This window comes from Triticum aestivum, chromosome 6A (assembly GCF_018294505.1).
Source record: "Triticum aestivum cultivar Chinese Spring chromosome 6A, IWGSC CS RefSeq v2.1, whole genome shotgun sequence".
NCBI classification, from domain to species: domain Eukaryota; kingdom Viridiplantae; phylum Streptophyta; class Magnoliopsida; order Poales; family Poaceae; genus Triticum; species Triticum aestivum.
This window is the reverse complement of record NC_057809.1, coordinates 36081023-36101011: the sequence shown is the minus strand read 5'-3', so window position 1 is coordinate 36101011 and position 19989 is coordinate 36081023. Positions and strand designations below refer to the sequence as shown.

The following is a 19989-nucleotide window of genomic DNA, read 5'->3' as shown; positions in this document are numbered from 1 at the left end:
CCATCGTTTTGTGGAAGCAAATTAATTGTAATATTTATTCTGCATTGATTTAGAAAACCATCTCCTATTCACAATCTTTGCCAGATTATTCACCATCTTTGCCAGGAAGTAAGTTGAGACATATACTTCTTAAAAGCCCATCATAAACGAATCCAAGCCTTCCCAGCATATATACTATCATGTCAAGGAGAGCAAAAAAGTGTTGCCCCTCGCCATGATCACATGGACACTTGTATCTATGCAGTACTACCAAATAGCACCAGGTAACTAAGCTTCTAAAATAATCAGATAGACATTCAACAAAATACACGCAAAATCAGCTAGAAACTTCCCTGCCTGATACAACAGCACACATGCATGCACAGTAAAATGCAAGGAAGAGGTGAGCTCGCCAGAACATGCTTGCTTGAGAAATGAAGCAAAAACCAAATTAAATGAAACGCAAGGAAAATACTTATTGAACGAACCAAGTCAACCATCATTCATGCCAGTCGACGAATGTCCACAAGAATTAGATAGTCAGCAAATTAAGCGACTAATTCCTACAAGTCCATTTCACAGCTGACAAGTGCTTATGCTGCATAGAGAGGGTAAATGCCAGTCTCCATGTCAAGCATACAAAATGGAAGAACCTACATGCACCCAACAAGCCATTACTGCATTTGAGTCACCGGAATGTAACTCCAAACCTGCCGAGCAAGCAGTATCATCAGTCAAACCATTATGTACTATTTATTCAGGAAAATCCGTTGTTGTCATTCTCATGACCTTTGTATGACTCAAACAAAAAAACATTAGCTTCACCATGTGGAAGTTTTGTAAAAGGTTCCAAACTTGAATCATCTCGGCATTATTAGAAAAAGAAAAAAACATTACAAACAGAAAACAACAGGTAATTTGTAGTGTATTACCATGCCTTCAGCATCTATTCTTTTTGAAGTTTTTTGCTACATTTACCTGATTGAAGCTAGAAAAACAGCGGTCATATGAGGGGCTCATGGTGGTCTCGTAGAGTAGGAAAGAAGAGACATCTGGTTTCTACCTCATAGGCCTACTTTTTAAAAACGTACGAGTTGGCTAGTCAGCAACGAATCAAATTCCATCAAAATCCATATTATACAAGCTTCAAGCAAGGACCGTTATCATCTTATTTATTAGTTGAACTTCCTTAGATCCAAAATGACTGCCACTTTTCACTTTTCACAGCATAAAGCAATAATTTCACTACTACTGTAAAGATAATATGCTAACAGAAGTACTACATTAGCGATGAAAGCAGTTTATATGGCTACATTTGGCCTGAGTAGAAGCTAAAAGAACAGTGGGCCTATGAAAGGCTCATGGGATGGAGTAGGATAGAAGATCTTATTTCTATCTCACAGGCATAATTTTACAAATGTACGAGCTAGCTAGTCACTAATGAATGGAATTTCATCAAAATTCATGTTGTACAAGCTTCAAGCAAGGGATTATGCATCATCTTATTAACTGAAACTTCATTTGAACCATAATGACTGCCATCTTTTTACTCTTAAGTCTTGACATCAAGCAATAATTTCACCACTAGTCTAAAGTATTAACACATGTCATTTTGAACTGTGTTTGATACAAAGTATTAACACTTCATGGTAGCCAAAATTGAAGAACTTGACTCCACACAAAGCATAGCTGCCTATATTTTGGACCAACCAAATTACATTAGTGGCTGATGGCCAATTACATACAAGTTTGAAGGGCAATGAGTGACCTTTTCTAAGAAAATGCTTGAGCAAACAGCCTAAAACAAGTAAAAAAACTAAATAACTGCAAGCAAACGATGAACGGCAGTATACGATTTAACAAAGGGAATATCAAGTATTGTGGCAATCATTAATTCAATGGGTATCACAATGATCCAAAACAATCAGCAACATGAAATGGGATACCAATAAAGGAACTTTGAAAACAGATGCTCGGGTATTGTTAGCTATCAATTACTTATTCACTTGTGTAGACGGGACAACATGCAAATCACACTAGGACTTGATTGGCCCATAACCACAGTGGGTAAAAAGTAAAAGGCAATGCTGCGAAGAGTAAAACAGAAACACAAATATATCACTAAAGCAAAGTAAAGGTTAGTGCTTCATTTCCTACTACTTAGCATGACAACATTCTCAACTCTAAGCAGGCACAAACATATGCACAAATAGGGAAAGAGGAAGAGTCATAAGTCATCAGCCACTCACTGGAGGGGCTAGAGGGAGAAGAGCCACTACTAGAAGGAACTTGGAGAGTGCTAAGGAGGAGAACAACTGAAAGCAAGGAAGCTGGATGGAAGGGAGGGCAAACAAGGAGCATATCCAGTAGAAATGAGATAGAACATCAGTAGGAGATAAGCTTACCTGCTCAACCAGTAGATCAAATAGGATATCCAACCGGACAATCATCTTATGCATCGACCAAAAGCTCAGCCACATGTTCCTAAAAGCATAAGAAGTCAAACAATGTATCATATGGGAAGAGTACACGGTTGCCGCAATAAGGATAAGGTGAAGGAACTGAAGGCTTGATCCTCAAGTCAGCCCCTGATTTCCACATAAAATATATTATCCATATCAAATACTCCCTCTGTAACTAAATATACGACGTTTTTGCAGTTCAGATTTAGTTACAGAGGTAATACATTAGTTATTTTACAAAGTTAGTTAGTGCATGCCCTATCCAGATGAAACATCTGAAGCTTTCTTATTTACTAACTTGCTATACAAAGAGAGTCCTATATTGTAACCAGTATTAGCTATCAATAAACCCGAAGCGGGATGTTTGGCTCGCTCACGACATTCAGATGAAAGACATAGAAACGAGATGCATCACCTAGGTATTTAGGTAAATCCATTGGTGTAATTCAAGAAAAGCAACTCGGATTTGATACAATAACGAAACAGATAAATATAATACACCTATTGCCAAATTTAGTGAATATTCCCAAAACAGTGCATACTCCTTGATATCATGCAAATGAATAACATGCACAATCATACAATTAGCTGGTAAAAAATGGAGGCTTTATATAGAGCTAATCTGAAGCTCCTTCCGCACCATATTGCAAAACTCCATACTAACAAATCCTGGCAACATAAGTAATCCTGGTTTAAATTATCTTTAAATAAATTTAGCATTAAAAGATGAAAATGAACACAGGTTATAAATGTTTCCTGGTGCAATGAACTTGCCACACGTAGGACAGTTCTAGAAGTAATAAATGGGCAGTTACTCGCAAATTTCAAATGAAGTGGTTATTATGCATTTAAGACTATTAGAAATATCAGCGGAGATAACGATACAGAATGAAGGAAATATTACAGGCTTAATCTTCCAAAGGATTCAAGTCAGTTTTTCATGTAGTCAACTTCCAACTGTTGTGGATCTCATCTTGAGAAAAAATGGCGAAGTTTACTAACTTCCAACCCTTTACTAAGTTTACTAAGTTGAAGTACTAAGGAGGAAGCAAACCAATTGCAGCCCACTGCTTGGCTACATAACAGAAACTGATTAAAAACCACAGGATTATTTTTTCAAGAACATAATCATTACACAGAGCATCATCGCTATACATTGAAGAAACCATAAAGCAGCAAAGGAAACAAATGATATGACACTACCTAAATATTTTTAGCTTAACAATAAATAATGTGAGCAATATTTCATCAGCAACCTAACAAAAAACAGACTTTTTTTAGAAAGTAAGCCAGACTATTTACCTCCACCATAGACACTTTCAAATGGATGATAGTAAGACAGAGTCTGTTGGATAAGTCTGTGTACTAGGGTCTTTGTGGGGCTGCAGCACATGGTCCTTGTGGCAGTTAGGATAGAGTTCCTGACCATCAAGGACTGGCAGTTAGGATAGCATCTTAGACCAGCATCTTAGACTAGCATCTTAGACTGGCATCTTAGTAGCATCTCAGTATATGCTTGGCTGTCTAGCAGCCTATAAGTATGTATCCCCAACCCCTCAGGTTGGCATGGCATTGTGTGAGAAATAAACCAACGAAAATTGTCCCAACTCTCCTAGTGTCATCCACAACTATCAATGCTCAGGTTCAAAGGTCTAACAAGTGGTATCAGAGCCAGGTTATCTTGTACCCTGAGCATTTCTTGTGAGCAGCCCAAGTCGGTAGCAGCAGCTGCTCTGTCTGCCTCTGGTTACTTTCCTCCCTCCGGACTGTCGAGCAGCAGTTCGTCTTCAACAGCCTCCTCTTCATGCAACAGCCCCCCTGCAGCGAGCCATGTCTGCAGGTCGCTCTCAGCACACGGCTACCTCGAGCATGCGGCGCCGGCAAGAGGCCGAGCGCGCCGTGGCAGAGGAGCGTGAGCGAGCAGCTGTAGCAGCAGCTGCTGCGACAGCAAGGGTGTCGAGGCTGGCTGCAGCGGAGCTGGCAGCAGCCAAAGCGGAGGTAGAAGCAGCCAGGGCGGAGTTAGAAGCAGCAGCACCAGCGGACGCAACACGTGGCAGATGCCAAAGCACTCCGCGGCGGCTCCGGCAGCTCCAACAGCTCCGCGCCTGCGGATGACGGCGCTGACGCAGACCGCGCCAAAGTGGCACAAGAGCGGACGACGCAGTGAGCAGCCGAGCACGCCCGCGCTCCAGGTGGGGGTGTGCACCGCGACGGCGGCTGCAACGACCAGGACCACGGCCTCTACGAGGTTCGGACTGTGGTCAGGGATGTTGGTCCCAGTGATGGGTGGCCTACCCTCACTAAAACCAACTACGTCGAGTGGGCTAGGATCATGAAGGTCAGGCTCCAGGTGCGGCGCATGTGGGAGGCAGTCCAGGACAGCAACGTCGACCACCAAGAGGACCGACGGGCGCTGGACGCCCTCATCCCCGCAGTCCCGCCCGAGATGCAGTTCTCGCTTTCCAGCAAGCGGACTGCCAAGGAAGCTTGGGACGCCATCGCCGCGGCACGCATCGGCGGCGACCGTGCTCGGAAGTCCACTCTGCAGGCACTTCGTAAGGAGTGGGAGAACCTGGCTTTCAAGCCAGGTGAGGACGTTGATGACTTTGCTCTCCGTCTCAACACTCTGCTGCAGAAGTTGGTGAAGTTTGGTGATGCCACCTACACCGAGGATAGAGCTGTCGAGAAGCTCTTTGGGTGCATCCCCGAGAAGTACAAGCGTATGGCTCGATCGATCGAGTCCTTGCTGGACCTCTCCACGATGACAATCGAGGAGGCGATAGGTCGCCTCAAGGTCGTCGACACCGACGAGCCACAGCCTTCCTCGAGGCCCATCACCACTGGCGGGAAGCTGCTCCTAACTCGGGAGCCGTGGGATGCCAGCCTTGGTGACAGGAAGAAGGGGGAGCCATTTTCCACGACGGGCGGCCGCAAGCGTGGCAAGCAGCGTAAGACACGAAGAGGCCCCCCGGGCAGGGCAGCCCAAGCCAGCACAAGACAACAGCTGCCACAATTGTGCCTGGTTTGGCCATTGGGCCAATGAATGTCGGCAACCACGACAAGGCCAGTGTAACGCCCCATATGTAACCTTCCCGAATTGTACTCCAACTCTTGCCGTTTCCGGCATTAAGTTATATTTAATTCTCGGGTTCGGGTCTTTGTCTCCGTGTGTTGTTTTTTTTTCGTGCATCTCGTATCATGTCATCACGTGCATTGCATTTGCATACATGTTCATCTCATGCATTCGAGCATTTTCCCCGTTGTCCGTTTTGCATTCCGGCGCTTCGTTCTCCTCCGGTGGCCATTTCTAGCTTTCTTTCGTGTGTGGGGATTAAACATTTCCGGATTGGACCAAGACTTGCCATGCGGCCTTGGTTTACTACCGGTAAACCGCCTGTCAAGTTTCGGGTCATTTGGACTTCGTTTGATACTCCAACGGTTAACCGAGGGACCGAAAAGGCCTCGTGTGTGTGCAGCCCAACACCCCTCCATTTTGGCCCAAAACCCACCAAACTCAGCTCCATCGTCTCGGTCGTTCGATCACGATCGTGTGGGCGAAAACCGCACCTCATTTGGACTCTCGTAGCTCCCTCTAGGTCTATAAATAGACCCCCCCCCCCCCGTTTTTCGGATCTCTCTCCCCTCCCGAAACCCTAAAATCCCCTCCGCCGCCGCCGGACACGTCCGGGACGGAGCCGGACGCGTCCGCCCGCGCCCCGCCACCAATCGCCAGCCGCCACGTGGCATCACCGCCGCCACCCGCCGCCGCGGCCCAGCGAGCCCGCGCCTGGCCCTCCCGGCCCACGTCGCTCACCGCCCGGTTCCCGTCGCCCCGCCGCCGCCTCCCTCGGCTCCGGTGGCCCGCGCCACCGCAGCCGCCATTTTCGGCCGGGGCAAGGCCGCCCCGGAGCTCCTCGTCGCCGGCCAACCTCCGCCGCGTCGCCGTTCGCCGCCCCTCGCCTCGGCCACCGCTCGTCTCGTCGTCCGGCGCTCCACCGCGCCCTCACCGGAGCTCACCGGCCCCGCCGTCCTCCGGCCTCCCGGCCGGCGAGCCTCCCCTGCCCGCGACGTCCACCGCGCCGGCGAGCTCGGTTCGAGCTACAGTGCCCCGCCCGATGAACAGTGCCATCGCCCAGATCTAGATCCACTTTTCGGTTGACCTCTCCCCCGAAACCCTAATTCTAGTATTTTTTGTGCATTCTTGGTCGCATCATAACTTTGCATCCGTAGCTCCGATTTGGGCATATGATATGTCAAAATCTTCGTCTCGACGAGTACATCATTTCATTCCATTGCATCATTTGCATTTGAGGTCATCTTGTTGCCCAAAATGCTGTTGGAAGGAGGCATCATGAGTTAAATTGCAGATCCGTTAGTTCAACATGCACTTTTGTCATTTTTGCCATAATTAATCCGTGCATGATATGCCTGTGCCCCTTTGGGATGAATTGTTAAGCATGTTGTCTTCTTTCCAGAGGTGCCTTCCTTGTATTTTTAGGATGTGTGTGCTGTCTTGTGCAAGCTTGCGAAGAGGGCTACCTGAGTTTACTGATTTCAGGGACTTAGTGAAAATCACTAAGTCTGGGATGTTTTAGTTCACGATGCTATATGTCCAGCTTGTTTCCTAGTGATCCGTGCTTCTTTTGAGGATGATCAGTGAGAGTGATTTGTTATGCTTGTTGTGCTTAATCCATCCATGTCTTTACTTGTTATGTTGGAGCACCCTAGGTTGACTCAATCGAGCTCAACTTTTGGATAGTTGTTGTTTTGGGCAGATCGTGAATTGTTTTGCGATTTTGCCGGAGTGATTGCTAGTGATCCATGCATGCTATGCCTTTGTTCTTGCCATGGCTAGCTAGCTTTTTGCGCCTTCTTAATGGATATATGCTTGCCTTGCCATGACTTGCACCGTAGTGAGAGCATCGAGCTCGTTTACATGCCTCCGTGAGTTTTATTTCAGCATGTCCCGGTTTTCACTAAGTCTGAAAACTGATTGTGTTTCATCGATGTTCGTGTGCTCGGTAGAGTATTTTGTGAACCCTTTTGGCCCCAGGTCATTTTGGGTGTTTTTTTAAGCTTGTTGAGTAGCTCCATGCCATGCTCTTGCTTGCCATGTTCAGGTTTTGCTTCATGCTGTTTTGCTGCTCCGAAGAGAGCATCGTGGTCTGAAATTCCAGACTAGCGTTAATTTCGCTAAGTCTGAAATCTGTTTTGCTTATTCAGTTTTGCCATGCTTGTTTGAAGCCCTTAATGGATGAATTTGCCTATGCCTTAGTCCTGGTGATTTGTTAAGCTTCTTGAGTACATCACTGCCATGCAATTTGTTTTCATGTTGGGTGGCTGCAGCATGTTCATTTTGTTGCATTTAGGAGCCTACTTGCTGTAAATCGCAGATCGGTTCGTTTAGTAAAACGCTTGCCATTTCTAAACCGTAGCTCCGATTGCCATGATCTTTATATCGTTTTCAGGGGATTTCTTCCCCTCTATCCAGTGGCACACTTGGATTTCCAAGTTGAGGCCAGGTTCATGCATTTCCTGTTACATCTTGCATTTTGCATTCCGCATCGCATCCCGCATAGCATATCATCTTTGCATCTTATTGGTTGCCCTTGCACGTGGTTGATTGTATCCTTGTTGCTTGTTTGTGTTGTTGGGTAGAGCCGGGAGACGAGTTCGCTAACGAGGAGCCCGTTGAGTTTGCTTTTGAGGATCCAGTCAATTCTGACAACTGTGCAGGCAAGATGATCACACCCTTGAAATCACTACTATCTTTGCTATGCTAGTTTGCTCGCTTTTTTGCTTTGCCAATGCTACGATGCCTACCACTTGCTTGTCAGCCTCCCAATTGCCATGCTTGAGCCTCTAACCCACCTTTGTCCTAGCAAACCATTGATTGGCTATGTTACCGCTTTGCTCAAGCCCCTTCTTATAGCGTTGCTAGTTGCAGGTGAAAATTGGAGCCGTTCCTTGTTGGAACATTTATTTACTTGTTGGGATATCATTATATTGCTATGTTATCTTTACTCATCTATATACTTGGTAAAGGGTGGAAGGCTCGGCCTCTCGCCTAGTGTTTTGTTCAACTCTTGCCGCCCTAGTTTCCGTCATACCGGTGTTATGTTCCCGGATTGTTGCGTCCCTTACGCGGTTGGGCTATTATGGGAACCCCTTGATAGTTCGTCTTGATTAAAGCTTTTCCAGCAATGCCCAACATTGGTTTTACCATTTGCCACCTACCTCCTTTTTCCCTTGGGTTTCCGGAGCCCGAGGGTCATCTTATTTTAGCCCCCCCGGGCCAGTGCTCCTCTGAGTGTTGGTCCACCCTAGAGCACCGTGCGGGGCCGTCCCTTGGCAACTTGGGTTATGTTGGCTCCCGTACGCTTAGCTTATCCGGTGTGCCCTGAGAACGAGATATGTGCAGCTCCTATCGGGATTTGTCGGCACAGCGGGTGGTGTTGTTGGACTAGTTTTGACCTGTCGAATCATCTTGTTGTACCGGGATACCGAGTCTGATCGGTGGGTCCTGGGTGGAGGTCTATTCCTTTGTTGACCGTGAGAGCTTGTTATGGGCTAAGTTGGGACCCCCCTGCAGGGATTGATCTTTCGAAAGCCGTGCCCGCGGTTATGGGCAGATGGGAGTTTGATAATGTCCGGTTGTAGATAACTTGAACTAAATAATTAAAATGAATCAACCGAGTGTGTTGCCGTGATGGCCTCTTCTCGGCGGAGTCCGGGAAGTGGACACGGCGTTGGAGTTATGTTTGCGTAGGCTGCTCTATATAGTTCTCCGCTCGTGCTTTGCCTTCTCTTCTCGCTCTACTTTGCGAATTAGTTAGCCACCATATATGCTAGTCGCTTGCTGCAGCTCCACTTACATTACCCCTTTCCTTCCTATTAAGCTTAAATAGTCTTGATCGCGAGGGTGCGAGATTGCTGAGTCCTTTGTGGCTCACATATTACTATTACACCAGATGCAGGGACCGATGATACTTCTCCGGGTGGCGCGCTCGAGCTGAAGTGGGAGTACGACGAGGACTCTCAGCGCTACTATGTGTCTTTTCCTGATGATCAGTAGTGGTGCCTATTCGGGGTTAGATTCAGGGCCTAGTCGCTTGTTGGGGGTTTTTCTATTTTGGCGCCGTAGCCGGGCCATGAGTGATTGTATGATGGATGTTATTTATGTACTTTGATGTGACATGGCGAGTGTAAGCCAACTATATTATTATTCCCCTTTATATTATATATGTACTTGGGTTGTGTAATGATTCCCGACTTGCGACATTGCTTTCCATGCGCCTATGTCTCTAAGTCGTGCCTCGACACGTGGGAGACATAGCCGCATCGAGGGCGTTACAGCCAGGCTCACGTCGCACAGGGGAAGGAGGAGGAGACGGCTCTGTTCATGGCGCATGCAAGCATTGAGCTATCTTCAGCAACACCAGTCGCAAAAGCTCTCATCCACCTCGATGAGCCAAAGGCGCACGCTCTTCTCGGCGATGCCTCCGGGAAGGACAAGACTACGGGGTGGTGCCTCGACACCGGCGCCACCCACCACATGACCGATCGAAGGGAATTCTTCGCCAAGCTCGATTCCGATGTGCGAGGCTCCGTCAAGTTTGGGGATGCCTCTGCTGTGGAAATTAAGGGCGTCGGCTCTGTCGTCTTCACCACCAAGACGGGAGAGCACCGGCTGCTCACCGATGTCTACTACATCCCCGCGCTAAGGAACTCCATCATCAGCTTGGGACAGCTGGATGAGAACGGCTCACGTGTGCTGATTGAGCATGGGGTCCTACGCATCTGGGATCGCCAGGGTCGCCTTCTCGCCAAGGTACCCAGAGGTGGAAATCGACTCTACGTCCTTGATGTGCAGGTGGCACAACCGGTTTGTCTCGCTGTCCGTCGGGACGACGAGGCGTGGCAATGGCATGAGCGCTTTGGGCATCTTCACTTTGAGGCCCTGAAGCGTCTAAGTGCCAAGGAGATGGTACGAGGCCTGCCATGCCTCGACCATGTGGAGCAGTTCTGCGACATCTGCGTACTGACGAAGCAGAGACGACTCCCCTTTCCCCAACAGGCGAGTTTTCGGGCCAAGGAGAAGCTGGAGCTCGTGCACGGAGACTTGTGCGGCCCGGTGACGCCAGCCACACCAGGAGGTCGACGCTACTTCCTGCTGCTCATCGACGATCTCTCTCGCTATATGTGGGCGATGATTCTCGGTGGCAAGGGAGAAGCGGCGGACGCCATCAGGCGCGCGCAGGCTGGTGTGGAGGCGGAGAGTGTTAGACCTTTGAACCTGAGCATTGATAGTTGTGGATGACACTAGGAGAGTTGGGACAATTTTCGTAGGTTTATTTCTCACACAATGCCATGCCAACCTGAGGGGTTGGGGATACATACTTATAGGCTGCTAGCCAGCCAAGCATATGCTGAGATGCTACTAAGATGCCAGTCTAAGATGCTAGTCTAAGATGCTGGTCTAAGATGCTATCCTAACTGCCAGTCCTTGATGGTCAGGAACTCTATCCTAACTGCCACAAGGACCATGTGCTGCAGCCCCACAAAGACCCTAGTACACAGACTTATCCAACATTCTCCCCCTAAGTCTTGTACGTCGTCTTGTGGGAGTGTTGAATCATCCCGATCCTGGAGCAAAGCTCGAGGAACTTGACCCTCCCAAGAGGCTTGGTGAGCAGGTCTGCGAGCTGATCCTTGGTGTTCATGTAGCTCGCCTCGATGCTCCCTTCTTCCACACAGCTGCGGATGAAGTGATACCTCAGCCGGATGTGCTTGCTTCGTTCGTGGAACACGGGGTTCTTTGCCAGGGCCAGGGCGGACTTGCTGTCCACCAGGAGCTGCACCGTTCTGGTGTCTTGAACGAGAAGATCACCAAGCAGTCGAGCGAGCCAAAGCGCCTGAGTGCAGGCGGTGGAGGCCGCTATGTACTCAGCCTCACAGCTGGACAGGGCCACCACCTGCTGCTTGACTGATTGCCAGCTCACGAGACACTTGCCGAGGAAGAGGAGGATCCCGCTCGTGCTCTTGCTGGTGTCAATGTCGCCGGCGTGGTCGCTGTCGCTGTACCCGACGAAGTGTGCTGCCCCCGGACACCTAGGATAGTGGAGGCCGTGGTCGAGGGTCCCTGCTATGTAGCGGATGATCCTCTTCACTGCCTGCTGGTGTTCCGACGTCGGTCGCTCCATGAACCGACTGACATAGCCAACGAAGAATGCTAGGTCCGGTCGTGTGTGGGTGAGGTAGCGAAGGCTCCCCACAAGGCGGCGGTACTGCGTAGCATCCACTTCCTTCGTCGTGCTGTTGCAGCTCAGTTTCAGCCTCTCCTCCATCGGAGTGAGAGCTAGATGGCAGCCGGTGAGCCCAGCTAGCTCAACGATGCGCTTGGCGTAGGCGGACTGTCGAAGTGCGATCCCGGAGTGATCCTGGTGCACCTCAATCCCTAGATAGAAGGAGAGGAGCCCCGGATCACTCATCTGGAAGGTGGCCTTCATGTCTTCCTTGAATGCCGCTACCTCTGCATCTTTGGTGCCGGTGATCACCAAGTCGTCAACATAGACGCCCACCAGCAGGGCATTTCCTCCACTGCCCCGTCGGTAGACAGCGGCCTCATGCGGGCTTTGCTCGAAGCCCATCTTCTTTAGCGTGGAGTCTAGCTTGGCGTTCCACGCCCTAGGTGCCTACCGTAGGCCATAGAGGGCCTTACGCAGGCGGAGTACCTTGCCCTCCTGTCCGGGAATCGCAAAACCCGGTGGCTAATGCACGTAGACTTCCTCCTTCAAGTCACTGTTGAGGAATGCCGACTTGACATCCATGTGATGGACACGCCAGCCCTCCTGGGCAGCCAGCGCAAGGAGGAGTCGCACGGACTCCATTCGTGCCACGGGAGCGAAGGCTTCGTCGAAATCGACTCCTTCCTGCTGCAAGAAGCCTCGGGCCACCAGGCGAGCCTTGTGCTTGATGATGGCGCCGGCTCCATCCCTCTTCAGCTTGAACACCCACTTAAGGGTGATTGCACGGTGACCACGGGGGAGGTCAGCGAGCTCCCAGGTGCGGTTTTGCTCGACCGAATCCATCTCTAACTGCATCGCGGCGCGCCATGCCGCATCTCTCTCGGCCTCTACAAAGGACCGTGGTTCGCCGTCCTCACACGCGAGTTGTAGCTGTGCCTCCAGGTCACGTGGCATCTGTCCCGGCACCGGCTGGTCACCGAGTAGATCATCCATCATGCGATACCGCAGCTGTTCGCCTCCATACCACGCGTCGACCCGCTCCTCATCGTGAGTGAGCGGGGAAGCGAACTTCGTCGGGTTGTGCTCTGCGTGAGCTAGTGTTGATGAAGACGAATCCGGAGTGGCGGCCGCCGGGGCTGGAGTATGCGGCATCGCCAGTTGTGGTGCCGTCGGCGTAGCGGGCACCGAAGTCGATGTAGTTTTGGGGGCCGGGGTAGACGTGCCCGGCGGAGAGGAGCTGCTTGCTCCCCCGACTTCCTTGAAGTGAGCGTACTAGACAATGAAGTCGTCATACATCGGCGTCGTGCCGTCGTCCACTGCCTTGTCCCATTGCCACCCTCGCCCTTCGTTGAACACAACGTCTCGCGCCATGCGCACACGCTGTGTCTTTGGGTCGAGGATGCGGTAGGCCTTTGAGCCCTCCGCGTAGCTGATGAAGACTCCCGGAGTGCTCCTGTCGTCGAGCTTGCCAATGTGGCCAAGCTCCTTACCGAACGCAAGACAGCCAAAAACCCGCAAATGGGAGACCGCCGGCTTCTACCCATGCCAGGCCTCATACGGTGTCCTGCCATCGAGTGTCTTAGTAGGCGAGCGGTTGAGGATGTAGACGGCCGCCAGCACCGCCTCTCCCCAGAAAACAGCCGGCATCCCTCGCTGCTTGAGGAGAGCCCGAGCCATCCCCACAACCGTCTGGTTGCGCCGCTCGACGACTCCCTTTTGCTGCGGGCTGTACGGTGCGGACTAGTGGCGCTGGATGCCCTCATCGGCGCAGTACGACGCGAATTCAGCCACCGTGAATTCGCCACCGTTGTCAGAGCGGGGAAGCGAACTTCATCGGGTTCAAAGGTCTAACAAGTGGTATCAGAGCCAGGTTATCTTGTACCCTGAGCATTTCTTGTGAGCAGTCCAAGTCGGTAGCAGCAGCTGCTCTGTCTGCCTCTAGTTACTTTCCTCCCTCCGGACTGTCGAGCAGCAGTTCGTCTTCAACAGCCTCCTCTTCACGCAACAGCCCTCCTGCAGCGAGCCATGTCTGCAGGTCGCTCTCAGCACACGGCTACCTCGAGCATGCGGCGCTGGCAAGAGGCCGAGCGCGCCGTGGCAGAGGAGCGTGAGCGAGCAGCTGTAGCAGCAGCTGCTGCGGCAGCAAGGGTGTCGAGGCTGGTTGCAGCAGAGCTAGCAGCAGCCAAAGCGGAGGTAGAAGCAGCCAGGCGGAGTTAGAAGCAGCAGCAGCAGCGGACGCAACACGTGAGGCTACGGCAGATGCCAAAGCACTCCGCGGCGGCTCCGGCAGCTCCAACAGCTCCGCGCCTGCGGATGACGGCGCTGACGCAGACCGCGCCAAAGTGGCACAAGAGCGGACGGCGCAGTGGGCAGCCGAGCACGCCCGCGCTCCAGGTGGGGGTGTGCACGGCGACGGCGGCTACAACGACCAGGACCGCGGCCTCTACGATGTCCGGACTGTGGTCAGGGATGTTGGTCCCAGTGCTGGGTGGCCTACCCTCACTAAAACCAACTACGTCGAGTGGGCTGGGATCATGAAGGTCAGGCTCCAGGTGCGGCGCATGTGGGAGGCAGTCCAGGACAGCAACGTCGACCACCAAGAGGACCGACGGGCGCTGGACGCCCTCATCACCGCAATCCCGCCCGAGATGCAGTTCTCGCTTTCCAGCAAGCGGACTGCCAAGGAAGCTTGGGACGCCATCGCCGTGGCACGCATCGGCAGCGACCGTGCTCGGAAGTCCACTCTGCAGGCACTTCGTAAGGAGTGGGAGAGCCTGGCTTTCAAGCCAGGTGAGGACGTTGATGACTTTGCTCTCCGTCTCAACACTCTGCTGCAGAAGTTGGTGAAGTTTGGTGATGCCACCTACATCGAGGAGAGAGCTGTCGAGAAGCTCTTTCGGTGCATCCCCGAGAAGTACAAGCGGATGGCTCGGTCGATCGAGTCCTTGCTGGACCTCTCCATGATGACAATCGAGGAGGCGATAGGTCGCCTCAAGGTCGTCGACACCGACGAGCCACAGCCTTGCTCGGGGCCCATCACCACCGGCGGGAAGCTCCTCCTAACTCGGGAGCCATGGGACGCCAGCCTTGGTGACAGGAAGAAGGGGGAGCCTTTTTCCACGACGGGCGGCCGCAAGCGTGGCAAGCAGCGTAAGACGCGAAGAGGCCCCCCGGGCAGGGCACAAGGACGTGCCGAAGGGGACGCCCGTGGAGGCGCCAAGGACGGCGCCGCTGGCAAGCCCAAGCCAGCACAAGACAACAGCTGCCACAATTGTGCCCGGTTTGGCCATTAGGCCAATGAGTGTCGGCAACCACGACAAGGCCAGGCTCACATCGCACAGGCGAAGGAGGAGCAGACGGCTCTGTTCATGGCGCATGCAAGCATTGAGCTATCTTGAGCGACACCAGTCGCAAAAGCTCTCATCCACCTCGACGAGCCAAAGGCGCGTGCTCTTCTCGGCGATGCCTCCGGGAAGGACAAGACTATAGGGTGGTGCCTCGACACCGGCGCCACCCACCACATGACCGATCGAAGGGAATTCTTCGCCGAGCTCGATTCCGATGTGCGAGGCTCCGTCAAGTTTGGGGATGCCTCCGCTGTGGAAATTAAGGGTGTCGGCTCCGTCATCTTCACCACCAAGACGGGAGAGCACCGGCTGCTCACCGATGTCTACTACATCCCCGCGCTAAGGAACTCCATCATCAGCTTGGGACAGCTGGATGAGAACGGCTCACGCGTGCTGATTGAGCATGGGGTCCTACGCATCTGGGATCGCCAGGGTCGCCTTCTCGCCAAGGTACCCAGAGGTGGAAATCGACTCTACGTCCTTGATGTGCAGGTGGCACAACCGGTTTGTCTCGCTGTCCGTCGGGACGACGAGGCGTGGCAATGGCATGAGCGCTTTGGGCATCTTCACTTTGAGGCCCTGAAGCGTCTAAGTGCCAAGGAGATGGTACGAGGCCTGCCATGCCTCGACCATGTGGAGCAGTTCTGCGACATCTGCGTACTGATGAAGCAGAGACGACTCGCCTTTCCCCAACAGGCGAGTTTTCAGGCCAAGGAGAAGCTGGAGCTCGTGCACGGAGACTTGTGCAGCCCGGTGACGCCAGCCACACCAGGAGGTCGACGCTACTTCCTGCTGCTCGTCGACGATCTCTCTCGCTACATGTGGGCGATGATTCTCGGCGACAAGGGAGAAGTGGCGGACGCCATCAGGCGCGCGCAGGCTGGTGTGGAGGCGGAGAGCGGCCGCAAATTGCGCGTGTTGCGCAATGACAACGGTGGCGAATTCACGGTGGCTGAATTCGCGTCGTACTGCGCCGATGAGGGCATCCAGCGCCACTACTCCGCGCCGTACAGCCCGCAGCAAAACGGAGTCGTCGAGCGGCGCAACCAGACGGTTGTGGGGATGGCTCGGGCTCTCCTCAAGCAGCGAGGGATGCCGGCTGTTTTCTTGGGAGAGGCGGTGCTGAAGGCAGTCTACATCCTCAACCGCTCGCCTACTAAGGCACTCGACGGCAGGACACCGTATGAGGCCTGGCATGGGCGGAAGCCGGCGGTCTCCCATTTGCGGGTTTTTGGCTGTCTTGCGTTCGCTAAGGAGCTTGGCCATATTGGCAAGCTCGACGACAGGAGCACTCCGGGAGTCTTCATCGGCTACGCGGAGGGCTCAAAGGCCTACCACATCCTCGACCTAAAGACACAGCGTGTGCGCACGGCGCGAGACGTTGTGTTCAACGAAGGGCGAGGGTGGCAATGGGACAAGGTGGTGGACGACGGCGCGACGCCGACGTATGACGACTTCATTGTCGAGTACGCTCACTTCAAGGAAGCCGGGGGAGCAAGCAGCTCCTCTCCGCCGGGCACGTCTACCCCGGCCCCCAAAACTACATCGACTCCGGTGCCCGCTACGCCGACGGCACCACAACTGGCGACGCCGCATACTCCAGCCCCGGCGGTCGCCACTCCGGATTCGTCTTCATCAGCACCAGCTCACGCAGAGCACAACCCGATGAAGTTTGCTTCCCCGCTCACTCACGACAAGGAGCGGGTCGACGCGTGGTATGGAGGCGAACAGCTGCGGTATCGCATGATGGATGATCTACTCGGCGACCAGCCGGTGCCGGGACTGATGCCACGTGACCTGGAGGCGCAGCTACAACTCGCGTGTGAGGACGGTGAACCACGGTCCTTTGCAGAGGCCGAGAGAGATGCGGCATGGCGCGCCGCGATGCAGTTGGAGATGGATGCGGTCGGGCAAAACCGCACCTGGGAGCTCGCTGACCTCCCCCGTGGTCACCGCGCAATCACCCTTAAGTGGGTGTTCAAGCTGAAGAGGGATGGAGCCGGCGCCATCATCAAGCACAAGGCTCGCCTGGTGGCCCGAGGCTTCTTGCAGCAGGAAGGAGTCGATTTCGACGACGCCTTCGCTCCCGTGGCACGAATGGAGTCCATGCGACTCCTCCTTGCGCTGGCTACCCAGGAGGGCTGGTGTGTCCATCACATGGATGTCAAGTCGGCATTCCTCAATAGTGACTTGAAGGAGGAAGTCTACGTGCATCAGCCACCGGGTTTTGCGATTCTCGGACAGGAGGGCAAGGTACTCCGCCTGCGCAAGGATCGGGATGATTCAACACTCCCACAAGACGACGTACAAGACTTAGGGGGAGAATGTTGGATAAGTCTGTGTACTAGGGTCTTTGTGGGGTTGCAGCACATGGTCCTTGTGGCAGTTAGGATAGAGTTCTTGACCATCAAGGACTGGCAGTTAGGATAGCATCTTAGACCAGCATCTTAGACTAGCATCTTAGACTAGCATCTTAGACTAGCATCTTAGTAGCATCTCAGCATATGCTTGGTTGGCTAGCAGCCTATAAGTATGTATCTCCAACCCCTCAGGTTGGCATGGCACTGTATGAGAAATAAACCAACGAAAATTGTCCCAACTCTCCTAGTGTCATCCACAACTATCAATGCTCAGGTTCAAAGGTCTAACAAGTGCGCAAGGCCCTCTATGGCCTACGGCAAATGTTGGATAAGTCTGTGTACTAGGGTCTTTGTGGGGCTGCAGCACATGGTCCTTGTGACAGTTAGGATAGAGTTCCTGACCATCAAGGACTGGCAGTTAGGATAGCATCTTAGACTGGCATCTTAGTAGCATCTCAGCGTATGCTTGGCTGGCTAGCAGCCTATAAGTATGTATCCCCAATCCCTCAGGTTGGCATGGCATTCTGTGAGAAATAAACCAACGAAAATTGTCCCAACTCTCCTAGTGTCATCCACAACTATCAATGCTCAGGTTCAAAGGTCTAGCAGAGTCATGGTTTCAAAAAGCTTCTTGAACTTCAATGACTCAAGCTCGACCATTAAGACACCGTTAACTGTCCAAAAAAACACCACATTATTCTGCTCAGCAAACCCGAGCATCACATAGGGCCATCCCACAGAAAGTAGCTTTTCCAGTTCAATAGTTCTTGCAAGCCCCCATGAAGCAACACCATCGCAATCGATCTTCCTGTTCCATAACTGGGCATTGCCGTCTGAGTACGGCACAAAGAGGAAACCCAGCCCACCACCCTCGGCCCTCATAACCGTGAAGGAGTTACCCTCGCCAAGCATATCCACTGGCACCTGTATCACAGCTAGGCTCTGCCTCTCCAAATCAAACTCGAGGATACCAATCAAGTTCCCAGCAAGCTTCCAGTAAAGGGAATTCCCCACCAGCACAGCGTCCCTCGAATAAACCATGGTGCGAAGATTGCACCCAGATTGCTGGTATGGGAGCGGTGTAGAGATAAGATTTCCCCACAAGCCGGTCTTTGACGAGTAAACACAGGCGAGCGCTCGTGTATGTCGTACGTCGTCGCCGTCTGCCACTGCCAGAACCACCTTGAACTGCTGGGCGTCGCCGTCAGCGCGAAGCACCGCCCCGTTGATTAGGTTCTTCTCGAACTCCCGGGGAACGGCAATGTGGTGCTGGTCGCCGGTGACGGCGTCCCACACCAGGACCTGGAAACGCCTCGGAAGGTAGACGAGCACGAGACCATGGCGACATCCAAGGGTCGTGGAGTCGTCGTGATCCTTGTCGCACAGCAAGGAGAAGCGCCCGGGAGGGACGCGATTGGGGGCATCCAGAGTACTCCCTCCGTAAATTAATATAAGAGCATTTAGATCACTACTTTAGTAATCTAAATGCTCTTATATTAGTTTACAGAGGGAGTAGGTAGGAAGGGCCGACCTTCATATCTGTCAAAGAAACCGAGGAGCGGAGGGTTGTGGCGGTGGCGGAGGCGGAATCGGCGAAAGAAGCGGGGGTCGGAGATGAGGTAGCACCAGCGCTTGCAGACAAGGGATGCGCGCGGGAGGGAGGAAGGCTGTGGCGGGAGGCAGAGCAGGATCTCGAAGAGGAGATTGTCGTCGTCTAGGGGCGCGGTCGCCGGCGAGCGGGCGTGGTGGCGGCGGCGGCTGCTCATCTCGCCCTAGAGCTCGCTCGGGGTGGGGAGTGTGGCAGCAGGCAAACCTCTGAAGTGGTGGGAATGTGGCGTCCGACGGCTCTGCAGCCCAAAGCCCATGGATCGAATGTGTAGCTGCTCAGAACATTGCCCCTACAAAAACATCACATACAGTATGTCTAAAAAACAACACACAGTGCGGAAATTAAAATTTTCCTTTTTTTATCTCTAGAAATTAAATTAATTCTAAAAATAGTACTAATTAATAATTGTTCCAAAATTTATTTACCGTATATATTTTAAATTCGGATTAATTTATCTGGATTCTATTTTGAAAGAAAAACTACAAGAAAATACATCGTTATCTGGAATAATATTTCTTGTAATTTTCATGAACAAATATACCCCTACCACCACGTGGCCGGCTTGTAGAGGAAGCACGCGTCCTCACTGGCATCGCAAAGGAGGAGCATGTTACAACGGCCCATGACGAAGGCGGCGCACCATTTGGTCAGCGGGTTGGTGAGACGGGTGTCGGTGCTGCGTAACCCATCATGTGAAGACATAAGTGGTGTGAAATCCGTTGATCATGGTGATAAATGCGCCGCGCAATGCGCCAATTTCAAGAGGCGCAAAAGGATTAGCTCACAGATGTCAATGATGATGTGTCAGTCCTTGCAGACGCACCTGAATGTGGCGAGGTGGCGTGTTAGGACGTGATGGAGGATGTTGGCGAGCACTTCTTATAGAGATCCACCTCTCACCGGGCTCTCGCAATTTGTTCAAATGTTGCACTCTGGTGCGACATACGAGCTGCCATCAGGTCATAGAAGCAGAGGCAATGCATC

At 52.2% G+C, this 19989-nt stretch overlaps 1 protein-coding gene across 1 annotated transcript; it reads right to left on the bottom strand.

The window, feature by feature from the left end:
* Positions 1-3689: 3689 nt before the first annotated feature.
* On the bottom strand, positions 3690-19162 carry LOC123129384 (F-box protein At5g03970-like). Its single transcript, XM_044549572.1, has 4 exons — positions 18912-19162; positions 18010-18828; positions 3744-3787; positions 3690-3697 (listed from the first exon to the last, which is right to left on the bottom strand). The coding sequence occupies exons 1-4, from the start codon at positions 19160-19162 to the stop codon at positions 3690-3692; spliced, it is 1122 nt and encodes a 373-aa protein (XP_044405507.1).
* Positions 19163-19989: the final 827 nt, after the last annotated feature.